The sequence below is a fragment of the Hemitrygon akajei genome, chromosome 10, assembly GCF_048418815.1.
Source record: "Hemitrygon akajei chromosome 10, sHemAka1.3, whole genome shotgun sequence".
In the NCBI taxonomy this organism is placed as follows: domain Eukaryota; kingdom Metazoa; phylum Chordata; class Chondrichthyes; order Myliobatiformes; family Dasyatidae; genus Hemitrygon; species Hemitrygon akajei.
The window spans coordinates 155,700,218-155,724,851 of NC_133133.1; the positions used below are offsets into that span (position 1 = coordinate 155,700,218).

A 24,634-nucleotide genomic window follows, 5' to 3' on the forward strand; every position below is an offset into this window, starting at 1 on the left:
TCTCTGAATTTTTCTACCTAATCCCTTTCATTCAATGACCAGATAAACTTTTTAAAAGATAATCCATATTGTCACTATTTCAGAAACATCCCTGCCTTCCCCACTTTCCCTAAGCTTAACAAGTTTCTTTTGCCTCCTTCCCCCTTCAGACAAAGGGTATTCAAATTTTGGTTCACTTTCCACAGATGCAGCATGGTCCCTTAAGTGTTTCCACCATTTTCTCTTTATAAGTTAAAGAACTAATAAAATTGAATATGTTTCAGAAAAACTTTCAGAAAAGGCACAGAAGTTACCAGGATCAGAACATGTCCGTCACTCCAGAAAATGCAGGGATGTCACTGGCTTAGAGTGGAATTCCCCAAGAGGCAAGAGCAAAGTGCAGAGCTGATGTGTCAGAACTCACAAACGAGTGCTAAGATTTCACTTGGCTGGCACTGAGAGGCATCCTTTCCATCGATCCTTCATACACCATTGGGACCTCAGTCCCACTATATTTTGCCCTTGTGGTAACTGCAGATGTTGAAACTCTTGAGCAACACACATAAAATGCTTGAGGGACTCAACAGGTCAGGGAGCATCTCTGGAGGGAAATGAACAGTCAGCACTTCTGGCCAAGACCCTTAACATCACTTCCCTCCAAAGATATTGCCAGATCTGCAGAGATCCTCTGGTATTTTGTTTGTGAAGACTGTGGAACGACTAGCACTGTGGACTCTCTGATGCAGTCCTCCCTGTGGACTGAGCAGTTGCTTAAGACAAGTCTGTGAACTATTGGTTATTCTTATGGACATACTTCTTTTTCGTGTGCCTTGTGTGTTACAGGCATGGGCGATCATGGCTCTCCACATCGAACGATCCCTCGCAGCATCAATGATATCTCACACATTTAGAGTTGTTAGTTCTTTCACAATGTCCATATATTTTCCTCTTTGCCTTCCTCTTCTGCATTTCCCGGGCATACGGCCTTGTAATGTAAGGCATTCTATTTCTCCCTTTCTGATGACGTGGCCCAGGAAATTAAGTTTCCTCTCACTTAACGTTCTCATTAAAGTTCTTTTTGTATGGGCATGTTGGAGTACTGTCTCATTAGTTACCCTATCTCGATATGATATTTTCAGCATTCTTCTAAGAAACCACATTTCTGTTGCTTCTAAGTTTCTTTGGAGTTCTGGTGTTATAGTCCATGTTTTGGAAGCATACAGCAAGATTGACCAGATGTAACATTGCCTAGTCAATTATGGACATACACAGAGACAAATATCAACTGCTACAGGAAGGTCATCCCTAAACTTGTCCCTAATCCCTCAGTCTGCCCTAAACCCTTTGATCTAGCAGTGCAAGGAGTTTACAAGTGAATGCCGCCAATAGTCTAGGTTTGAAGATGCAGCAGTATGTGCCTGGGGTTGCAATGAAGCTTGGCGTAGCCTATAAAGGCTCTAAGGGATAGGACCACAGTCTAGCAACTTGGCACCACTGCCCAGTGAAATGGTCTCTCAAAAGCTTCATGGTTTCATTGTCAAATGAAGAAACACATGTGGCAATGACCCATTGTAAGACCATGGCTTGAACTAATTATACAAATGTAGCAGTGAGAAACACATCCCAACTGTATTAGCTGTACAGAAGAAAATATATTTTTGAAATAGTAGAAAGATACATCCGCACACAAATGTACAGGACGTGACTGGTGCTGTTCAGTGGGGATTTAAAATGCAGACATGGCTTTTCACTGTGTGTACAGACTACTTTGAAGTTAAAAAACAAAGCTGTACATTAAAGTTTATTAATCATGCTAAGTTATGTGCAATATAGAGCTAGATGGGTGCAAGGATTGAAGAAAATATGGAAGTATGAATTGGCAAAGACATGGAGAGTGGAAGTACAAAACAACCTGAAATCTTGTGGCAAGAACAGAAAATGAATTAAAAAATAACAATGCAATGGTGGTTTTTAAATCTCAAATGCGCTGGTCTACCTAGGGATGGAAGCCATAACCCAGTATTTACAGCCCTGTAGATATTCGATTCAACACATCTCAGGGAGAAATTAATGGGCTTGGAGGGAATAGAGAGTTTCACTAGAATGAGAGAATCCAAAATATGTAAAATACAAGTTTATTTTCATGCACAAGGCCAGTGCTGTTTTAGTATGGAAATTTATGAGGTGATCTAACAGAAATATCTATATGATCAATTGAAATATTCAGCAAGCTATTTCCTTGGATGGGGTAGCCCAGCACAAGGGAGCTTGGCCGAATGGACTGAATGACAGTGAGTACATTTGTACGGTAGAGTTAAAAGGCAGAGAATATTGGGAATCTTCATCGTTGAAAACATTGTTTAAACTAATAGCCATGTTCTGTTGGAATAGATGTATTTTTGGCAGACAATTGGACAAGTACACGGAGTTAAATTAGACATCATCTAAATGAGTAAGGTAAGAGATTTGATGAGGTGAAATACCTACACCTGTTCACGTCTTCTTTGATTACTTTTCTATCTTTGTGTGCCTGGCTTCCCCTCTCAAAATTGGTGAGGAACAGGCAGCCACTGTGGAGCCGATAATGGGAACAGGTTGATCCAACCATTCCAGGGCACAATTCACATTCGTACCAATATTGTCATCAATCTTGACACAAAGCACTTCCCATCCTCCCCTTCCAAAATATAACTATTGTAGCAGGTCATTGTGGAAAATATAACGCTTAAATTGTTTAAAGAGAACAAAAAGGAGTAAGGATAGAGTCTTTATTTACCTTTAATACCTGCCCCTCGCTATCTAAAACATACATTGTTACTTCCACGTTCCTGGCCACACTCTTGCCTCCTTTCTCATATTCCCCTCGCTCCAGTGTTATGTATAGGTCATTTCTGATGTCACCTGAGTGAGTAACAGAAAAAGTTCTGTATTAAAAAATACATTTTATTACAATGTTCTTTAAAAAAAATTATGTTTCTCATTTTCATCTGAGCCTGAACAAGGGGGTCATACAAATCCGTGCATCATCAAAGGCAGGCAAGCTCCAGAACACAGAAAGTATTTCCTCTAACTCTCAGTAAAGAGACTGGTTTCTAGAATTTCAAGGAACATTCCATTAGCACATCACTCATAAAAACAGTTATAAATGACATTTATGAGACAAAAATTTAATTGTGATAATCAATTATATATGAGTCATGGGTTATTCAATTAATGCACACATTTCATCTCTCGTTCCGTGTTATGTAATGCAAAAGCTGTGAAAAACAAACCATGCAGACCAAGGACAATCCAACTGGAAGCCCTTTCAGGCAGCTGAATGACTTACGTAAAGTGCAGTTCTGAGTACTATGCAATAAACTGGGAAACAGTTCTGTTGCAGAAGACCTTTGCATCCACAAAAATGGTGAAATTATTTGTGCATGAATTATTAAACATTGGTGCGTGTCAAATAATACATTTATAGCAAGGTAGATATTTGAATCACTTCATACTGGATGCAAAATGAATTTACTGCATTCTCCCCAGAGTCGTATAGCATCTGTTCCAAATGTTTACTTACCTTTCCTTAAAAACTACTCTGTCCTGTGCCTGTCCATGTGACATAATCTTCAACATTGTCTAGTTTTTCTCCAAAAATAAGTTATCCAAAAATGTAAAGTTTCTCCAAAGCACCCTGCTGCCTCTTGAGTTTTAAAGCTTTGACACCTTGACATGAACTCGACAAGAAAACAGTATTTTACTATTCCTTTTAGCATAATTTGTGGTAATTTAAGGAGCAATACTCTGTTTCTCTTCAGAACTGTCTGCTCCAGTGGAAGTAGTCTCAATAACTACGTAGTCATTCAATATTAATGAATTGCCATGCTTCCATCAGCCCAATTAATCCCTGCTGAATTTTCTCAACCATTTTAAGCCCCTCATTTACATGAGGTGCTAAATCCTAATGATATTGTTATTATTCTGTATCATCATAGCCCTTACTTCACTCCAATACTGCTTTCAATAATATTCTAACTCTCATTTCTGTAAATGGGCCAAATTTTGCTACCATTCCAAATAAAATTCACCGTGATCAGCTATTTGAAACCACAGCAAAACCCAGACTTCCTCGTGTGCTGCTTGCCTGCGGTTCAAAGTTCTAAATTCACAGATTAAAGTACAATTATCAAAGCACTCACATCACCATATACATTCCTAAGATTCATTTTATTGTGGGCATTTACAGTACATACAAAGAAACACAACAGAATCAATGAAAAACTACATACAAAGGCAGACAACCAGAGTAAAGTATGAGAAATTGTGGGGTGGAATCGATAGATAGATAGATAGATAGATAGATAAATGACATTGAAAACATGAGTTGGAGAGTCCTACAAAGTGAATCCATAGGTTATAGAATGAGCTCAGTGTTGTGGTTGCCTGGATAGACAGATGGATTGAGAACCCTAAAAATTTGCTTTACACTGTACGTAGGAACAGGGTTTCATCATACTTAGACTTCCCTGCCCTAAACTAGAGGAAATTGCCTCTCTGATTCTGCACCGGATTTGAGCTAATGTGGGAATGGAAACTCCACTGATTTTAATGATCTTAGTTACATTGTCAATTTGGAAGCAAAGGGGAAAGTAATTGTTTATTTTAATTGTTTCATTTTACAAAACATAGATACCTTGGGCGTTTCTGGTTCAATTTTTATTTGTTAGGATTATTTACAATACCCAGGCATTTAAAAAACAAAACTCCATTATGTTTTACAGCTGGCATTACCAGCTGTTACAGCATCACTCACTGCAGTACTGGCATAGCAGGGCCACAGGTAAGGAGCCCACTTACCAAGATTTGGATCATTGTTTTGAGCAATTGATATTTTAAGTTTTATAGATCAGAATCCCTGGGTCTCACTATCCGCATCTACATCATTAATCTTTTTTTGCACTTATTGCACCATGTAAGATAACTTCCCAGTCTTTAATACCTGGAAATAAATAGTGCAGTTCCTATTTCCTTGTTGGATATGAAATAATTTTGCATCTGATGTGGCATGAATGCAGCCCATAAAGCACTGGCCAATAGTCCCACCTTGATATTGTGCTGCAAGAGTTCAAATCCCTACTGATATTACATTCCACCCCCACAAGACTGGAATCTTTTCCAACTACATTAACAGCTCAGAACCTACATTTGTCTGCTCTGTGTCACATAATGCAGTTAATTTGCCCAGTGAGCTCTGAATGCATAAATACCTTCTGTGAATTTTTAAAATCCTCTCATATTATGCAAGATTCAATGGATAAAATTTGTCAGGAGGTATAGCTCCAATGCATCCCAAGTATAATATGCCCCAGATCTGTAATAATTAAAATGTATTTGCATATTTTACTGATAACAAGAATCCACTGCCCTCTATTGGTGGAAGTTGTCATCTCATATTGACTGAATGAATATTCTGGTGTTTTTTTTAAAAGAGTTACACAAAAGGCAATAACTTCCATTGTGAGATTCTCATGAAAATGTTCCTTGTTTCCCTGGATAGCACCTGGATGCTGAAAGGCACTTTCAATCTCAGAGGAAGCCCCCGATTGATACTCTCCCATTTCTCCCATCTGTCAGCATGTAGTCCAGCAGGTGCTAGCTTTGTAGCTACCTCTTAAAAGTTCACACCACAATATAAGCAACGTGATTCCAGTGCTATGACTGAATGTAGGAGTGTGCTGGATTCTACCAAGGGGTCAGGAGATGCTGGAGAGGCTAATGATGAATCTGTGCAGGAAGCAGGTTCTTTGAGCATGGAGATCATTTAGGGTTACACCCAAATTATAACAGGTTTTATTATAGCCAAGTGAGTTTAAGGTTCACAAAGCCATGATTGGCAAAAAAGGATATAGTACCTAACATATTCAATAGAAACTAAAATAAGATCCCTTTCTTTAAACCCTACATTTCCAAGCTATTAGCAAATTTATCACATCTGGGAAGGCTCTTTACTAGGCAAGTGATTTCAAAAAAAAAGTTCTAAAATAAGCTGTAAACGAAAATCCAGATTGAAAACCAAAATTCTTTTGTAGATCTTTATACGACCATAAGCATTGGAACAGAATTAGGCCAATCAGCCCTTTGAGTCTGCTCTGCCATTCTATCCAATGGCAGCAGATCCTTTCCTAGATAAAGGGCTCAAAATTGATCACAATATTTCATTTCAAGAGGACTAGAATACAAGTATGTAATACTGAGGCTTTAAGGCATTGGTCAGACTGCACTTGCGAGCAGTTTTGGGCCCCATATCTAAAAAAAAAATATGTGCTGGCATTGGAGGATTGGAGGGGATCCAGAAGAGTTTCGCAAAGATTATTCTGGAACAAAATGGTTCACATGAGGAGTGTTTGGTTGCTCTGCCTGCACCCGTTGGAGGTTGGAACGATGAGGGGAGACCTCATTGAAATCTATCAAATATCTATCGAAAAACTGATAAAGTGGATCTGGAGAGGATGTTTCCTATAGAGGGCGAGTTTAAGACCAGAGGACACAACTTCAGAATAGAGGAGCATCCATTTAGAACAGAGATGAGGAGGAATTTCTTTAGCCAGAGGGAAGTGACTCTGTGGAATTCATACCTACTGGCAGTTGTGGAGGCCAGATCATTGGGTATATTTAAAGCATAGGTTGATTAACCAGTGCGTCAAAGGTTTTTACTTCAACTTAATTTGGTAACATCAGCAACAATGATTTTGTTTTCTGTTACATACTACTTGAAAAGTAAATTTTGAAGCAATTTTATTATGAAGTTGAGAGTGCAACTGGGATTTGTTACAACCGGCTGTCATGGGCCATCCCCTTTGATGTCATAGATTAAGGTAAATTGCCACAACATATAAGATGGGGTTTAAATGTAATATGGTGAAATTAAACAAATTCAACAAGATGTTTTCTACAGTGGGGGAGGCTAGCACCAGAGGACACAATCTCAAATTAGAAAGGTGTCCCTTTACAACAGAGATAAGGGGGAATTTCTTTAGCTAGAGAGTGATGAATGTGAGGAATTCATTGCCACAAAAGGCTGTAGAGGCCAAGTCATTGGGTATGCTCAAAGCGGAGGTTGACAGGTTCATGATTAATCAGGTGTCAAAGGTTATGGGAATGGGATTGAGAGGGATAGTAAATCTGCCATGATGGAATGGCAGCATGGACTCAATTGGGCAATTGGCCTAATTCTGCTCCTATGTCTTATGGTCCAAGTGTGGTCTGACCATTAATCAGCATAATCACAACTTGGTAAAAGATGGTTTGTAAATGTATGCTTTTAAGAAAATAGAAACAGGAAAAACCTAATGTGCTATATTACACTGCATATCATTGCCATGATAGATTCCCACCAAAAAAAGGTGACTACTCATGGTAGTATTTCAAAAAGAAACTTTTTGGTTGTTTTTTTAAGGTAGAAAACAAGATTTGGTAAGATAAAAGGAGTTGTTGGGTTGAGAGGAGATGAAGCACAATGGGTGTACTAAAAACAAAAGCCAAAATTTAGATCAGTGAACAGCAAATTACAGGCATTGGCAGAATATTCTGTGAATTACGTTCTAATGTTGGAGTCCTTAAGGAAGCTATCAACAGCTGACCAAGATGCATAAATTCTTTAACACTTGTGCTTGGGAATACACTCCAGTGACTGCACCAGGTTACGCCTCCATTCTAAAATACCTCTGTAGGTGGCTCATCAGAGAAGGGATTTAAATGCCAATATAGAATTAATAATTACAATATCAGTTAATAGAGAATTAATAACCAAGTGTGCTTGTCAATAATGTTATACAGCATTATCAGGGATAAATATCTTAGTAGTAAGTTAGTATAAGAGCATAAGACACAAAAAAAAAGGAACAGGAATAATTCACTTGGTCTATCAAACTTGCTTGCCATTCAAAACATGGCAACCATATATTTTTAAGTGAAGTACCATCGGTCAGTATTTGATACTCTCCAAAAATGTATTTTCTACAAAAAAATATTTTGACAGCAATGTATTATTCAAGAGAAGAAATGACTGAAAGTGACCAATGGAGTACTGAGCACAAAATGATCTTCCCAATAACAATGTGATAAAGATTAGAAATCCCAACTCTTTCACTTCTTCTCTTCCCAGCAACCAGGGACCCTAGCAGCAAATCACTTGCACTTTCAATCTACTGTTCTGGATTCGGTACTCATAACGTTGTCTGCCTTCTATCGATTGACTGATCACTTTGTGGAACATCTTCATTCAGTCAGCAGGAGCAAAATTGAGCTTCCTGATTCTGCCATTTTAGATCTCCATCTAACTCTGGCTTGCCTGTGGCTTCCTGCACTGTTATAACGGAGCTCAGTGAAAGCTTGAGGAATAACACTTCAACTCTCTGGCCACATTACAGCCTTCTGAGCTCTATATCAAACTTGCCAACTTCAGTTGACAAGCCTCATATGGTAGGCCGATCCTGAAGGAAGGAAGGTTGTCGACCAATAAGGAACATAGATCAGTCAAAAAGCTGAGTGGAGAAATGGCAGATGCAGTTTAATTTGGACAAGTGTGAGGTGTTGTACTTTGGGAGGACAAATGCAACAGTAAATGGTAGGACCTTTGGAGTAAAGAGGTATCTCATGTTACAAATCTACAGTTGCCTGAAAGTGGCAGCACGTGTGGAGAGGGTGGTAAAGGTGGCATACGGCATGCTTACTTTCATTGATCGAGGCATTCAATATAGAAATTCAGTATTCATTTGCAGTTATTTAAATCAGCAGTTAGGCGATGTTTGGAGTACCGTGCCCATTTCTGGTCACCACACTACAGGAAGGATATGGAAGCTTTGGACAGGTGTAGGAAAGGTTTATCAGGATGTTGTCTAGAGTGGAGTGCTGTAGCCGTAAGAAGAGGATAGTCAAATTTTGTTTGTTTTCTCTGGAGTGTTAGAGGTTGAGGGGCAATCTAATAGAAGTACATAAAATCATAAGAGGCATCAATACCCTTTCTCCTCCAGGCTAGAAATGTCAAATACTGAAGGGCATAGGTTTAAGGTGAGAGGAGGAAAGCTTTAAACAAGATTTGTGAAGCAGAAGATTTTTGTTTTTAAAAGACAGAGAGAGTGGTGGTGCCTGGAACATTGGTGTGGTAGAAGCAGATATGACAGCAGATATACAGAAATGACAGTAGATATTACTAGATACTAGATATTACTAGAAGCAGATATGACAACAGATATAACTGATAGGGCAACTATTACTATTTAAGAGACATTTGGACAGACAGGCACTATATAGAGGGCTAAGGATCATGTGTAACTTTCAGTATAACATTCCCTCAGTACTGTTCTTAAATGTCAGCTTTATGTACAAAATTCTGGAATGGGACTGCACTTAATCCATTATAACATTAGCCTTTTTGATTCCTACATACATGAATTATTTGATAACCCAAAGTCTTTAAAAATAAAGTTGTAAAACTTGTAAATAATTTGTAAATTCTGATGTTTTTTTTTGCAATTTCTGCACTATGAAAGCACTGTGGAGAAAACAAAATAGTTTCAGATTATCACTGGATTGCATTTCAAACCTACCTGGCATTATAATATCTGAGAAGCCTAATTTTCTGGTGATAGCCACACCTCTTGTAAACAAAACCGGGTACTCCCTTCGGATCTGATCAATATCTCCATGTAGCAGCTGTAGTGCCACAGATAAACCTTGAACCAAAAACAGACAAACAACAGTTTGAAATTTCATGGAAGAAAATCTTCTGCAAAGAAACAACAGTTAAAATCAGCTGGATAACAACACAAAACATTATGGATGCCCAAGATCAGTAAAAATAATAAACAGTTTCTATTAACTTGCTTCAGTTACTCCAATCATTATTTTGTTATGGAAAGCAGTGAGAATTATGTGTTTTACTTGTATCTTCAGACTATTGTTCCTTCTTGCGAAGTTAACACTTATTCAATGCAATTCAAGTATTTGAAAGACAATATCCCTTAAGTTTAGCTTTGTAATTATTTGAGCAACATAATACTTAACAGTCCCTTAACACAACCTAACAGTCTGAACTATATCCAAACGTATCTTGAACTGAAGATAACAGCTCTCTGCTTTGGCCTGATCAATCTCTACAGTGCAAATAAAGCATGCTGCTATTGACCAGATCTATGCAAACAGCTTTGTTTAGAACTAAAATGGTCTGTTTAAATCAATTTCAAAATATGATACACTCAACATTTTATTGAGTATACCAAGAAAAAATCTCAAATATCTGTAAGTCTACATTTATTTTATAATTTATTACAGCTTAAGAATGTGTAAACCTAATACAACCCTCATTAAGCAATGAGACCATTGACTTCGTTACTTTATGAAAATATTCTGTACTAAATACACAGGAAAGGGCCAAAGAAAGCTGTCTTTACTCCCGTCAAAGACACGGCTCTGGATCCAAACCACATCACTCTTTAAAAAGTTTCCCTAATTCTAAGAGTGCTAAGTGAAGTGAGACTGTGGTTTACCATTTTCTACAAGGTACGTCCGCTACATGAAACTGGCACTGAGACGTACACTGACACGGAAATAAAACATGTGCAGCAGTGCACAAGTAAATGATATTATGGGACTGAGAAAATATCCAAGAATGTGGCCTGACACACACATTACAGAAATTTGCTGATTGATCAAAGTAATGCTATATTTTCATTTAACTGAAGATCCATAAGATATCTTGGGCACAGCAATCCAAGATTAATCCTTAAATGACAAAATAGCCTCTGTCTGATAGCCATCGCCAATTAACTGGACTCTGAAAGCTTGTGCTCATGACATACTTTATTTACTTGTGCGCAAGGAGACCAACATGGTCCCTGTCAACACACTGCTCTGAAGTTTGAACTGAGTAATGCCATTTCTATACAAAATTGACTTACAGTTATGGATATTAACCATTTGGTAAGCTGCACCTGTTCAAATTCCTTACTTGCAAGATCAATCGCCATTCACTACCTTGGCATACTGTATTATTTTATACTATTTATTTTCATTGTAACTTATTTTGCTATGACTGCACTGTACTGCTGCCACGAAGTTATAAATTTCATGACTTGCGTTAGTGACAACAAACCTGATTCTGACTCTACAGTATAATTCCACTGCAGCCCTAGAGCAGTGGATCAATGACCAACCACAAGAGTAAGAGCCTGCTTATCAAATTGCCTTTGATGGTAGCTAAAGCTGGATGCAGCCACTCAAGGTCTTTGTGGTAGTTCTCTTTATGCCTCGGGCAAGTGGCTGCCAAATGCAACTTCAGCTGCTAACAAATCTAGCTACGGAATAAAACCCTAGGAAAATACTCTCACAGGTGAAGTAAAGCTAATCTATATGCCTGCTCTTACTATGTTCTGGACAACTGAGGAGATTTATTTTGTACAATATGGAATGCAATCAATGCAGATAGATACTGATGTGTGCTATAGTATAAATAACTCACAATCAACACAAGTACTTCCACTCTTTCACATTCCTACATTCCTAACTCAATCACATGATGAAAAGTCCAATCATTTGATTTTAATATGCACCATACAAGTACAATTCATTCTAAAATTAGCAGTGATGCTTGGCTCCCATGTTGGTGGGGGTGGGAACCACATTAGCTTCTGTAAGCAACGACAATGGTTAATTTACCTTCATAAATGTGAGGCAGCAACCCCGGTAACCAGTACTTGTTTGATGAATGCAAATATGTCAGTGTGAGCACAAGAGTCTGGTCAATCACAAACAAGAGAAAATCTGAGATGCTGGAAACCAAAGCAATACACACAAAATGTTGGAGGAACTCAGCAGGCCAGGCAGCATCTGTGGAAAAGAGTAAACAGTCGACATTTCGGGCCGAGACCCTTCATCAGGAGCGGGAAAAAATGACATCAGAAGTCAGTGTAAGAGGTGATGGGAAGGAAGTAAGAAGTATAGTAGGTGGTAGGTGAAACTGGGAGAGAGGGAGGAGTGAAGAAAAGAACTGGGAAGTCAATTGGTGAAAGAGATAAAGGGCTGGAGAAGCAGGAATCTGCTAGGAGAGGACAGAAGGCCATGGAAGAAAGGGGAGGGGGTGATGGACAGGTAGGGAGTTAAGGTGAGAGAGCGAAATGGGAATGGGGAATGGTGAAGGGGGCTGGGGGGCAATTACTGTAAGTTCGAGAAATCGATGCTCAGTACCTTCGATATTGACCAGATTCTGGTCAATACCTTCAGTGTTTGATGTTCCATGAACTTTCACTCAATTAGTGACTCAAGGAAAATATTACCCAACCGTTTATGGACAAAATGTTTCCTTCATTGCTGCTACCCTCTTTCTGATTGTAACCCCTGCAGGCTTGCAAACATCATGTTTTCTTACAAAGTAAAAGGAGGCTATTTAGTCCATAAGAGTGTATCTGCTTTCAAATCATTCTCAACTATTCCATTCCCCCACTCATTTTCTCTATATAACAATCTATTCCATCTTGCGCCCATCAACTCTCAGGAGCAATTTACAGCCAATTAAATGACTGATACATTTCCAAAATTTTGGAGGAAACTATAAATCTGCGGCTACATCCACACTAGACCGGAAAATTTTGAAAATGCTGGTTTCGTGTAAAAACGATAGGCATCCACACCACACGTTTTTGAAAATATCTCTGTCCACATTGAAATGGAGATTTTGGCGAATCTCCTCCAGCTGGGCATGCGCAGGACACATCTACTGAAAACAAGCGACATGTTTGGTGTCAAATCTCAGTGTGAAAGTGTGCATTTGTGTAGCTACAGACTAGAAAACTTAAAACAACGGACAGCTGTTGGCTCTCGCGCAGGAGAACTTAAAACTAAAAAAAAACAAATACTGGAGCGTACGGCGGCAACCGACAGGGAGTTCACGGACAGATTGACCCGGCTGACGACGAACATTGAAAAACTGACCAACTCTGTTGCATTAATAAAGCACCTCGTTAAATGTGTAAAACATGTCTGCATCAGTGTTATCTTGTATTTCCATACAATGTTACATTAGGCTGTTACTCATCTATTGTCAGAGAAGTACTTGCACCAATAGGTAAACCACCTTCATACGAGCAAGGACAGAAAACAGGGCAAAGTGAGTATACTTATTTATTCAGTAAGTTATGGGTCAAAGTATTTGGTGAGTGCATTTCTAACTCTTCTGACTTCAGTCTCGTTGCCGTCTGTTCTGAAATTGTTAGGTTGCGTTCAAGAAAACAATGAAATAGCGCGCTGCTGTCTGCCAAAAAAATCCACCCTGGAAAGCATTTTTGAAAAGCTCAGGTTTCAGGAGATGAAAACGCCGTTTTAGTGTGGACAGAGGGGAGACGAAAATGCCGTTTTAGTGTGGACAGAGGGTAAAAACGAAGAGAAAAAGCTTCGGTTACGGATTTATCCAGCGTAGTGTGGATGTAGCCTGAAGATAACCCACTGGGCCCTTGGGAAAACATGCAAACTCCACTGAAATAGGACACAGAGTCCAAGTCAAATCTGAGTTATGGAGCTGTGCAATGGCAGCTTTTCTCAGTTTGGGAGTTAGAAAATTTAGAAGAGACTGCCTAAATGGAAACAACACAACGCAGCGGGTCTTGTTTCGTTAAATTAAGTATCTTTGGTGAATTATTAAACTAGCGACCATTCCCTATCTATGAGGGTGAAAAAGGAAGACAGGCTGCAGAGACCAGACTACAATCCAATTAAGGGCTTAAGATTGCCAATTATTGTGAATTTTTGCAATGACTGGCCAATTAATGCAATGACCAATTCATTAATGAGTCAACAAATTTACTGCAATAGATGGCAATACAAAGATGGAATAAAATTCAGATAAACGATGGTGTTAGTAAATGTTAAAATGGACATGATGGGCCGAATGGTCTTCTCCAGATTCTAATTCATATAGCTATACATATCCCTATCAACGTTAATGCATGAAATATCTACAAGCACATTAAATACTTATATAGTTATAATATGTCACCGCTACAAAAACAAAATCAGCTCCAAAATTACAATAATCTTGTTCATCATGAGTTTGCCTCATGCCAAAAGTCAATGATGCCAAACAAGCCAAATGCTCAAAGGCTCCTTTTGCAGGAATCAGCGCAATGGCCTCAGCTTGAAGGCAGCTCCCATGCTGGTTACCATCAGGGAGAAAAGCAGAGGACAGCAGCTATTGCTCCCTCACCATATGGCAAGCTATAACTGAAACAATCCCTCCACACGAATTCCAAAAAAATGTTGCATTACAATGCATTGCTCAATGGAGATTATTAAATGTACTTTGAATGCAATAAAGCTGCAGATGACAAAGGAATGCTTGAAGGACTTTCTTTATAATTTTGCCAGAAGGCAGCGAAGCAACACCACCTAGATTTGAAGAGTATCCAGGAAACAAGATCAACAGATTCAAACTACGGTATTAAGAAAAATATGACCTGGCTTCAAAGAATTTCAGCATGGTGCTTGTTTACGTGGAATAGCTAGAGTGTAAAGGTGACATTAGATACACAGGAAAGTGGGTGTTGGGGAACTAGAAATGTATTACCAAGCCTGCAAACCATTATATCATCCTGCATAATACATCTTCTATGACAGTAGTGGAACTGTCTTGTATTATTATGAAGAAGATTCTTTTATCTTTAGAATAAAGTCTGTGAATGATTGCCTGGAGTCCCCTTCAGCATACAGTAGTTTCACTTGGTGAGACTCTGAACGCTCTTGTAGGGATAACTTAGCAACTTCTTAGCAAACCAAGTCCTATTAACAGAACATCTCAATGATTCCACACAAACGTAGAAATCCCAGAGCATAATACTAAACAATATGCTTCTGCACCAGCTCAAATATCCAATTTCAGTGTTTTAAGAGACTAAACAGGAATTGAGTTAGAATAAATAAACAAAAAATCTGTTAGCCTGCTGTGAATAGACTTTCAGAAATGTGCAGCAAAGTAGAGAGATTAACAATGTGCATTCTGAAAGATAGCACGAACAGCTGCAAGCACTGGCACTGGGACTGTCGGACTTAGATGTTCCTGGTAAATATAGATCGTGAGGGGGAAATCTTCTTCACTCAGAGGGTTATGAGAGTGTAGAACGAACTGCCAGTGCAAGTTGTGCATTCAAGCTCAATTTCAATGTTTAAGAGAGGTTTGCATCTGTACATGGAAGGTAGGGGTATGGAGGGTTAGGTAGTTTAAATGGCTTTGCACAGACAAGATGAGCCGAAGACCTTTTTCTGTGCTGTACTTTTCTATTTCTCTAAGGGCAGCAAGGATACAGAGACAGATAACGTGGTGAAAAGAAATTTGGAGTTGATGTAGTGACACTACCTGTCAGCTCCACCGATGAGCTCAAGCCTGATCACTGGTGTTGTCCATGTGGAGACCACATGGGATTCCCATCCCCAGTGTTCCAGTTTACTCCCACATCCAAACGTGTGCAAATAGGCAAGTTAACTGCCCACTGTGAATTGATACATGTGCACCTAAGCAGCAGAACGTAGGAGCTGATGATTGGAATGTGAAGAATGTTAAAAATAGGAATAGCATGGATGGGTATTTGATGGTCAACATGAAGCCAGTGAGCTGAAACACATAAGGCCATAAAGGAAAACACGGACAGGGATGCAGGTCGTCTCGGCCATTGAGGGTGGGACAGTACTGATAAATGTCATCAAGGGTGCAAGGTAAGTTTGTATTTTTCATTATTTAGGTCTCAAATATTCAGGGTTTTTTAGGCTTTTGAAATCATTGGTGAAAGAGTGAAGCTGTAGGCAGACGATTCTGCAACAACAGAAGTGTACGTGGCACTGCTTTGGAGCAAAAGGTTGACTTTTAGATGATGATGGAATCTAGCTGACTGAAGATGATCACTGGATATATAAATATTACATGTTAAACACAAACAACTGGTCAGGAACAGAAGCACCATTTCCCCCCCCAAGTCCAATGATATGTTGTTCTTCTCTCATCTGGGAATTCCTTCTCTTGATACCAGCAGTTCCAACCTCTTTGGAAAATACAAAACAATTATTTGTTGGCATCTATAGATTTTCTCTATTGGTATGCACCCCGTTCACCAACAATCCTTTGCCTCTATTTGAGAACTTTAACGTACTTTCTATGTCTTCCTAACCACGTGTCTTCATTACACCCACAATGTGCAATGGTCCCATCCAAATGCCAGGGCTCCTGTTTTAAGGACGATTACTGTACTCTGCTTGTTGTCTAACCAAGACAGTAGCAGCTGGGAAACCTGATAGAAGCAATCCCAAGTTGTCACAATTCTTGATGGAACTGTATTTAAGTGACTGAACATTCATTTGCTACTAGTTTTACAATCTATTGAGGGTACCTAATTTAATGCTAGCATTTTATGCAAAATTGTGTTAGTTATGGAAAAAAAGGTGAAATCAAATTCTTAGGCATTTACACCCACTGCAAAACACTTATTAAAACAATTTGATATTTGCAAAGCACATGATGATGATATAATGTTCCCACTTGGTTGATTCATCCTTTATCTAACAATTATTGACAATATATTGAAAAATGTATCACAATAAGCAAAAAGAAAATTCTGACCTATAATGCCTCCACTATAAATGCATTTCTTAATACAAGTTGTTCTTCAACTGCAGGTATTATACTCCAATAGGTGCAGGGGTAAATGTACATCTCCTGCACCTAATGATATTTATTCCAGAAATCTATGAGAAACAATGGTGGAGACTGCTGGAGGCATGAAGGAGAACGCTGCATCTTTGTTAGCCAGAGAAGTGCAATTCTGGAAGATAGCTACTACTGTTCCTTTCAGGGCATTGAGGACAACCCAGGTAACTGCAAGACAGTGAGTCTTATATTAGTGGTAAAGAAATTAACAGAACATTTGAAGGGACACTCAACCAGCCGATCGATCTCATTCCTATATGCATCTTTGTTGCCATCTGAGATTCTATCAACAACAGTGTTGTCATCAGCTGTGTTTAGTCATATATGGCAGATGGTTACAATCTTTTGCCTTTCATAGGGTAATCAGAATCTTTTGCCCTTCATAGGGGTATCAAAGGCAAGAAGCTCAAGGTGAGATACAAAGATTTGAAAGGGATCTGAGGGATACTTTGTTTTCCTGTTTGTACAGAGAAACGTTTAAATCCGAAAGCTAGAGAAAGTGGTGCTATCAGATAGACTAACTATGGTTAAAAACATATAGACGGCACTTCTATATGCAATTCACAGCACGATACAATACTCATGCAGGCAAATGTAGTGTAGATGAGCAAGGTCAGCAATGAGATGGTGGGCTGAAGGGCCAGTTTCTTTGCTGCGTTACTCCGCTGTTGTATGACCTTTCCTTTCAGTCCCTTCAATAAGCTGAAGAATTTATTGACTCTGAAATTACTTTGGTCATCAAGCACAGCTGACCAAGGTGTTCCTTTGCTTTCAAAGCACCTACTCAAATCACAAACTGCAAAACCAGCTGTTTGGCATCACTATTCCATAGTGCATCAGCTGTGAGACTGATCTCTACCTTTGGCTTATTCAACTTCACTGTCAATCACATCAACCATAACCTCAATAACTCTTCTCTTACTTCACGTCATACATTTTTTAATCACTAACTTTTAACAAGCACTTTCAAAATTATTTTGCACCAGGACAAAGGGATCGAATGAACTGAAAAGTAGAAATTGACTCTGACAGGTGATGTGTTATATAATCACCATGTTAGCCAGCTGGCACAGGAGGGATTGGTTTGACTAAGTTTATTGAAAGAACAGAATATCATGATCAAATCTCTGCAATTTTGACATTTAATTAATTCTATTGTGGTGAACAATGATATCTATATACATTGAATAAATATTAACCACATTAAATAAATGAGAACTAGTAACAACTATGAGGTTAAATAAAATGTTTTTCCTTAGCATGATATATTACATCACTGACTTTTAACAACTACATTCTAAGTACTGGTACAAATGAATCTAATATAGTTACACATTAAAGCACTTCTTTCCGTTGAAACAAAAAAAAAGCGCTTAAAAGAGGAACATATACACTTAGGGAGTTGACAGAAGCATGACAAAAACATGTACCTAACTGGTACATCGGTAAAGGGAGAGCAGAAACAGATTTGGAGCCTTCATACTTAAAGATGGCAAGGGAGGTTATGAAAGTCTCTCGCAGCATAGCAACAGTAGTTAGACATGATTTGAAACAATCCTACTGCCACAACATGATCACAGAAAAATCTAACACCACCAGGATTTTTAACATTGTAAACAAGGTGTTTTTTTTTGCTTCAAAATCTTCAAAACCGAACGTCATTTTCAGAACCGAATACTAGAAGAGCCATTGCATAATACACAGCACAAAAGCAAAGAGTACATTCCAGTTCTTCTGAGAACTAATGATAGCTCTCAGATTGTTACCATGGACTCCGTGCTGCACTCTATTCCTGCAGCTTTAAGCTGTGAAATCAAGATATTATCAATTCAAGGCCGATTAAAACCTGCACAGGAAATAAATCCCTTGTTTACAATTACACAAGTACAACAGATACCCAAACCTAGTAATTTTTGGACACTAAATTCATTACAACAATTAAACAGGCCAATATTTTAATATAGTATAGTGGATTCTAGTTAACTGGGACACATTGGGATCAGTACACTTTGGCCCAATTAAGTGGTTGCCCCAGTTAGCCGAAGTTTCATGGAAATTGTTGAAAGGTATAAACATGACAAACTACCATTTAACTGAGTAACAATTAATGTATTGAAATGAAATACAGAATAAAATTAGAACACTAACAATATCTTCACGGTACTATAAAGCTATGTATTAATTCCTAATGGTTATGGATGGAGGAATTCATCAGCCATGTTTTATTTTGATTGATTGTAAATGAACAAAATTAGCAGAGACACCAAGAGTAGAAATGGACTGCCTTCACTCAGTGCTTTCAACAACTGCATCCTCCAAATCTTCATTTTCAATGTAACATTCAAAATGATTGCCAATCCCATCAAATCTTTGTATTTCCTAACCTGAAGGACGCAACTTGATTTGGAACGCTGTTGTTGCTTACATCTATTGCTTATGTGATTTGTTTTCTGTGTGTTTTATTCCCTCTTTCTCTGTCGACACTGGGGTGTTGGACTTATTTTCTTTTAAATTGGGATTTTTTTGGGTTCCTTGCTTTGTGACCGCCTGTAAGCAAACAAATTTCAGGCTGTATATTTTATACCTGCTTTGAACTTTTAAGTAGTGAGATTGTTTCAATCTTCACTCCCGACTGTTTCTGGCATCTCCAAGCCTGAATGCTTGAAACTGCAGTCAGCAAAAGAGCTCTGAATTACCTTAATGTTAATTTCTCAGCACCTTTCAGTGACAAAAATCACTGTTTTTTGAACACAAACACATGTAAGAGACTATTTAAAACTGTTCACTCTAAGCATGGTGTAGTGTCTTATGACCAGGCAAATGCATGTGACTGATGCCAGTTAGAAACTGTTCGGCAACAGACTCCCCTCCCAATTTAGCAGCACAGTTTTCCAAATAAATGAAGAGAATCCCAGCTATTTTCTCGATTTAGGTTTATTTTTCATTAAAAGTAGCCCCAAATAAATGGCTGCCCCAATTAACTGGTGGCCCAATTAACCTGTAATTAAATGTTAATCATTCTCTGGAACAAATTATCAGCCATTTTCAAATGATATAATAAATAGTTTCTGCTTTATTACTCTGTCTGGCACCTCAATTAACCTTGCACTTCTTCACAAAGTGCCTCCTTTCAAGTAGCAAACTATCTTTATTCAAACTGTCTTGACGAAGGGTCTCGACCCGAAATGTCGACAGTGCTTCTCCCTATAGATGCTGCCTGGCCTGCAGTGTTCCACCAGCATTTTGTGTGTGTTGCTATCCTTATTCAGCTCATTTAAAAAGAATAAAATATTTTTGCTTAGGTTTATTGGTCAATGTAATACTTGAAGCTATTTTGCACTTTTCACATTTTTCTACTGGGAGTTCTGCACCAAGCATTCTCAAGCAAAACAAGGTGAAGTTCTTCCTGCTCTGTGCAAAAGTGAGTGTTAACCATAACTGGTGCAAAGTTCAAAGTAAATTTTTTATTAAAGTATATATCACCATATACAAACTTGAGATTTGTTTCCTTGGGGCATTCACAGTAATTACAAAGAAACAAAAAAGCTGAATAATAATAATAACAATGAATAAATATAAAGCAACGTTGAGAACGTGAGATGACGAGTCTTTGAAAGTGATCCATAGACTGTCAATAACTTTTCCTGTATCGAGTGGTGTGGGTCCTGACACTCCTGTTCCTCCTTCCTGATGACAGCAATGATAAGAGAGCATGGCCTGGATAGGGAAGGTCTCTGATGATAGATGCCACTTTCCTGTGAAATGTAGATGTCCCCGTGATGGACTGGGCCATATCATCCACTACTTTTTGCACGCCTTTTTGTTTAAGGGCATTGGTGTTTACAAACCAGACCACGGTGCAACCAGTGAATATACTCTCCATGCACATCTATAGACATCTATCAATGTTTTAAGATGAGATGCAGAATCTTTGTGAACTTCTAAGAAAGTAGAGTTGCTGCCATGTGTTCTTTGGAACTTATGCGCTGCAGGAGTCACCAATCTTTTATGCACCGCGGACCGGTTTAATATTGACAATATTCTTGCGGACTGGCTGGTGGGGGGTGGGGGGTGGGTGTTAATCACGACCGGAATACAGCAATACTCGAAGGGGGTTCCTTATGTCCAGTAAATTTAGTTTTCGTGGCTATCAGCACTTGCTTCTGTCCCACTTACTCACGTCTTTTCCACTCAAAAACTCAACGGATTTGTCTTTAAGCACAGGGTGCTTGGACTGAAGGTACCAAAGCAATTTTGAGGGCTTTGTTGCTTCATTAGACAGCCTCCGGTCCCGAACTCCAGCTTCCCGTCTGCATGCCACCAGTCACCCTGGTCAGGTGCGGCTGGTCGTAGGTGGGGTGAGAGGACAAGGTAAGGGCCGGAGGTCCCCATGCTGGGGCCACTGCTGTCGCAGTCTGGAGAGTGACTGACCGAGCGATGAGGAGTGCAACAAGGCGCGCACCTGCCCCCAACCCCCCCCCCCGTAGGTAGGTCGGATCTATCGGCCAACAAAACTTTGTCTCAAGGGATGACTCAGTAGATTGCAGCGAGGTAGCTGCTCTGCTACTTACGAAACCCTGAGCCTGATTAGTTCATCTGTGAATATTTTAGTACCGGGTTCCCCACAAACATTCGGTGTGCTAAACAGGTTTAGAGGCGGCGCCCATCTGTCCACACTCCAGATGGCACTTCCCGCCGGCTGCGCGAGGTGGCTAGCTACCCAAGGCCAACCAGTGATCCCTGACACGAGGGTATCACTGCATTTAGGCGACTGATGACCTCGCGTGCGTTCAAGTTCAACTGTGGGCGTGACAGGGAATGAGGAAAGGTGCAGCTGACTCATATCGTTTCATATTGTTTCCTCGCAGCCTGGTAGCACATGCTTTGCGGCCCGGTGCTGGCCCGCGGCCCAGTGGTTGGTGACCACTGGTGTGCTGGACACAGGACAGATCCTATGAAATTATGACAATGAGGAACTTAAAGTTCCTGATCTCCCCCACTGCTGATCTCATGATGAGGACTGGCTCATGGACCTCCTTAGGCAATAATCAACTCTTTAGTTTTGATAACACTGAGTGAGAGGTTTTTGCTATGGCACCACTCAGCCAGATTTTCAATCCCCCTCCCATATGAAGATTCACCACCACCTTTGATTCAGACAACAACAGTAGTTTCATCAGCAAACATAAATATGGCTTTGGAGCTGCGCTCAGCCTCACAGTCCTAAGTATAAAGTACGCACAGCAGGGAGCTAAGCTCAGTCATGTGGTGCACCTGATGATGGTGATTATGGAGATGTTGTTGCCAATCCCAACTGACTGGGGTCTGCAAGTGAGGAAATCAAGGATCCAATTACACAAGGAGCTACTGAGGCCAAGGTCTTGAAGCTTATTAGCTTTAAGGGGATGACAGTATTGAATGCCGAGCTGTAATCAATGAACAGCATCCTGATATATGCATCTGTCCAGATGTTCCAGGGTTGAGTGAAGAACCAATGAAATGGCATCTGTGTTGCAAACAAAAAGCATTTCAGGATGTATATTGTACACATTTCTCTGACATTAAACTTGACCTTTGAACCTTTGTTGACCTGCCGTGATGGTAAGCAAACTGGAACAGATCCAAATCACTTCTCAGGCAGGAGTTGATATGTTTAATCACCAACCTCTCAAAACACTTCATCACCGTGGACGCAAGCGCAACAGTACAATAATCATCGAGGCAGGTTACCACTCTCTTCTTAGGCACCAGTATAACTGAAGCCTGCTTTTGTACTTTAGAATGCCAAAGCAAGACGTTAGCAAGATATCAATGAACACTCCAGCCAGTTGATCAGCACAGATCTTCCGTACTCGGCCAGGTACCCACCTGGGCCAGATGCATTCCGTGGGTTCACCTTACTGAAGGATGCTCTCAGAGACTGAAATCACAGGGCGGTTGCATGCTGTGAGAGATTATGAAGGTCCCTCTAATGTTTTGATGGTCAAAGCAAGAATAAAAGGCACTGAGCTCATCTGGGAGCAAAACCTTATTGTCACCTATGTCACTTGGTTTCAATTTGTAGGCGATCCTCCCACTGCTGTCGAGCATCCTTCAGTGGATTCAGAATTGCTCTTTCGCAGATGAGATGGCTTTCCAAAGGTCGTACCTGGACCTCTTGTATTTTACTTGATCGCCAGACGTGAACACCACTGATGTGGCCCTCAGCAGATTCCAGACCTCCTGGTTTATCCAGGGCATCTGGTTGGCGAAGACTGAATGATTTTGTGGGTTCAAACCCTCAGCTGTCTTTATAAAGTCCATGACAATACTGGCATGTTCTTTCAGATCTTCTGATGAGTCCTTGAACACAGCTCATCTCAAAGCAATCCTGTTGCTACTCCTCTCCCTCCTGCAAGCACCTCTTTGCTGTCTTAATCTCTGCAGTCTTGCTCTTTATTCCATGCCTGTATGCAGGTAGGAGAATAGCCAGGTGGTCAGATTTCCCCAAATGATATTTCGGGATGAAATGAAAGGCATTCCTTATCGTACTATAACAATGGCCGAGTGTGTTGGAACCCCTTGTGCTCTAGGTGATATGTTGATGATAATATCCAGTGATTTCTTCACATAAGCGTGACTGAAGTCCCCTACAATTATTTGAAAGGTGCAGGGGTAGGCTGTTTCTTGTTTGCTAATCGCTGTACTCAATAACTCGAATGCTTGCTTAACATCGGCCTTTGGCAGTATGTAAATTGTGGTCAGGATCACGGAGCAGAAATCTCTTGGTAAGTAGAATGGTTAGCAATTAATCATTTGATGTTCCAGATTTGGGAAGCAAGAGTGCAACAAGACCACTACATCCGAGCACCACAAAGAGTTTATCATTAAACAAAAGCCTGTAGCGATGTGCTACACACAGCGCTGAAATAACAACAGGCAGTCGGTAAGTCGTTTCGAGACTAGTTTATTCAAACTTCGCAGCGCTGGCATTTAATCCCTAGCACCCGCCCTCTCCGGGCGGAAATGATGTCAGAGGTGCATTACCAAAGTCTCCCCCCGCGCGCTGGCTATTTGTGAGCCGGTTCGCCTGCGCAGAAAGTGGGTCGCCACAAGCCCCACCTTTTACCCTCTTCGAGTCAGCAGTCCAGTCCATTTGATGCAGTGAGAAGCCCTCGGGTCTTACTGACATATCTGGTGTGTCTTGAGTGAGCAATGTCTCCATGAAACACCGGACACATTGATCCCCCATTCTCCTCCAATACTGCAACCTTGCCCTTAGGTTTTCAGTCTTGCTCTCCAGAGAATGCACATTTGCCAAACTGATACTGGGTAGAGGAACTTTCACACACCACCGTTTCAGTCTGGCTTGGAGTCTTCCCCATCTCCCTCTCTTCTGGCCGTAGTGATGTACCTTCATCTGCTGAAAGGCGCCACACCTGCATCCCTCCCTGTGAGTAAAGTCCACCAAGTCCTTCAGAAGATCTTGGAATGACCAATTCCTTAAAGCACTCAAAAGTACGTTGTTCATCAGGAACTTACAAGCTCTACAGCTTTACAAACTTACTGCAGGTTGCAGTGAGAGCAGTTCAGAAGTATAATTAGAAGTTTCGTAAGATGCATGCAAAACTTCACTGTGTTTCACCAGTGCCACCTTGAAATCAACCTGTTGTAAACCTGGGATGCTTATAATGTGCAGATTTATGGGGTTCACCAATGCATAGTAATTATGAGCTTGAGATTGCCCTAAGTCACTTTGCACAACATGGCAGGGAACTTTCCATCCTGTAAGACTGGAAAAGGTTTCAAACCTTACCTGGGGCCTGGCTATCCAAACTGATTCTGTGGGGACCTTCAAGACTGTCAGGTTCTGCTTTTGTTCCGGTTCAGTATGAAAACAATGACGTTCTCAGGCTTGGCTCAAATTGAGCTCACTCTAAAGCCAGTGATGCT

At 40.0% G+C, this 24,634-nt stretch overlaps 1 protein-coding gene across 9 annotated transcripts in view; it reads right to left on the reverse strand.

Annotated features, from left to right (window-relative positions):
- Window positions 1-24,634, reverse strand: part of LOC140734855 (dedicator of cytokinesis protein 4-like) — a 356,660-nt gene that overhangs the window by 169,530 nt on the left and 162,496 nt on the right. For all 9 annotated transcript variants that reach the window (XM_073059457.1, XM_073059454.1, XM_073059460.1 and 6 more), the window contains exons 13-14: window positions 9,570-9,695; window positions 2,756-2,880 (exon numbers count right to left, since the gene is read on the reverse strand). In XM_073059457.1, the coding sequence (XP_072915558.1) occupies window positions 2,756-2,880; window positions 9,570-9,695 (251 nt within the window). The remainder of the gene's footprint in view (window positions 1-2,755; window positions 2,881-9,569; window positions 9,696-24,634) is intronic.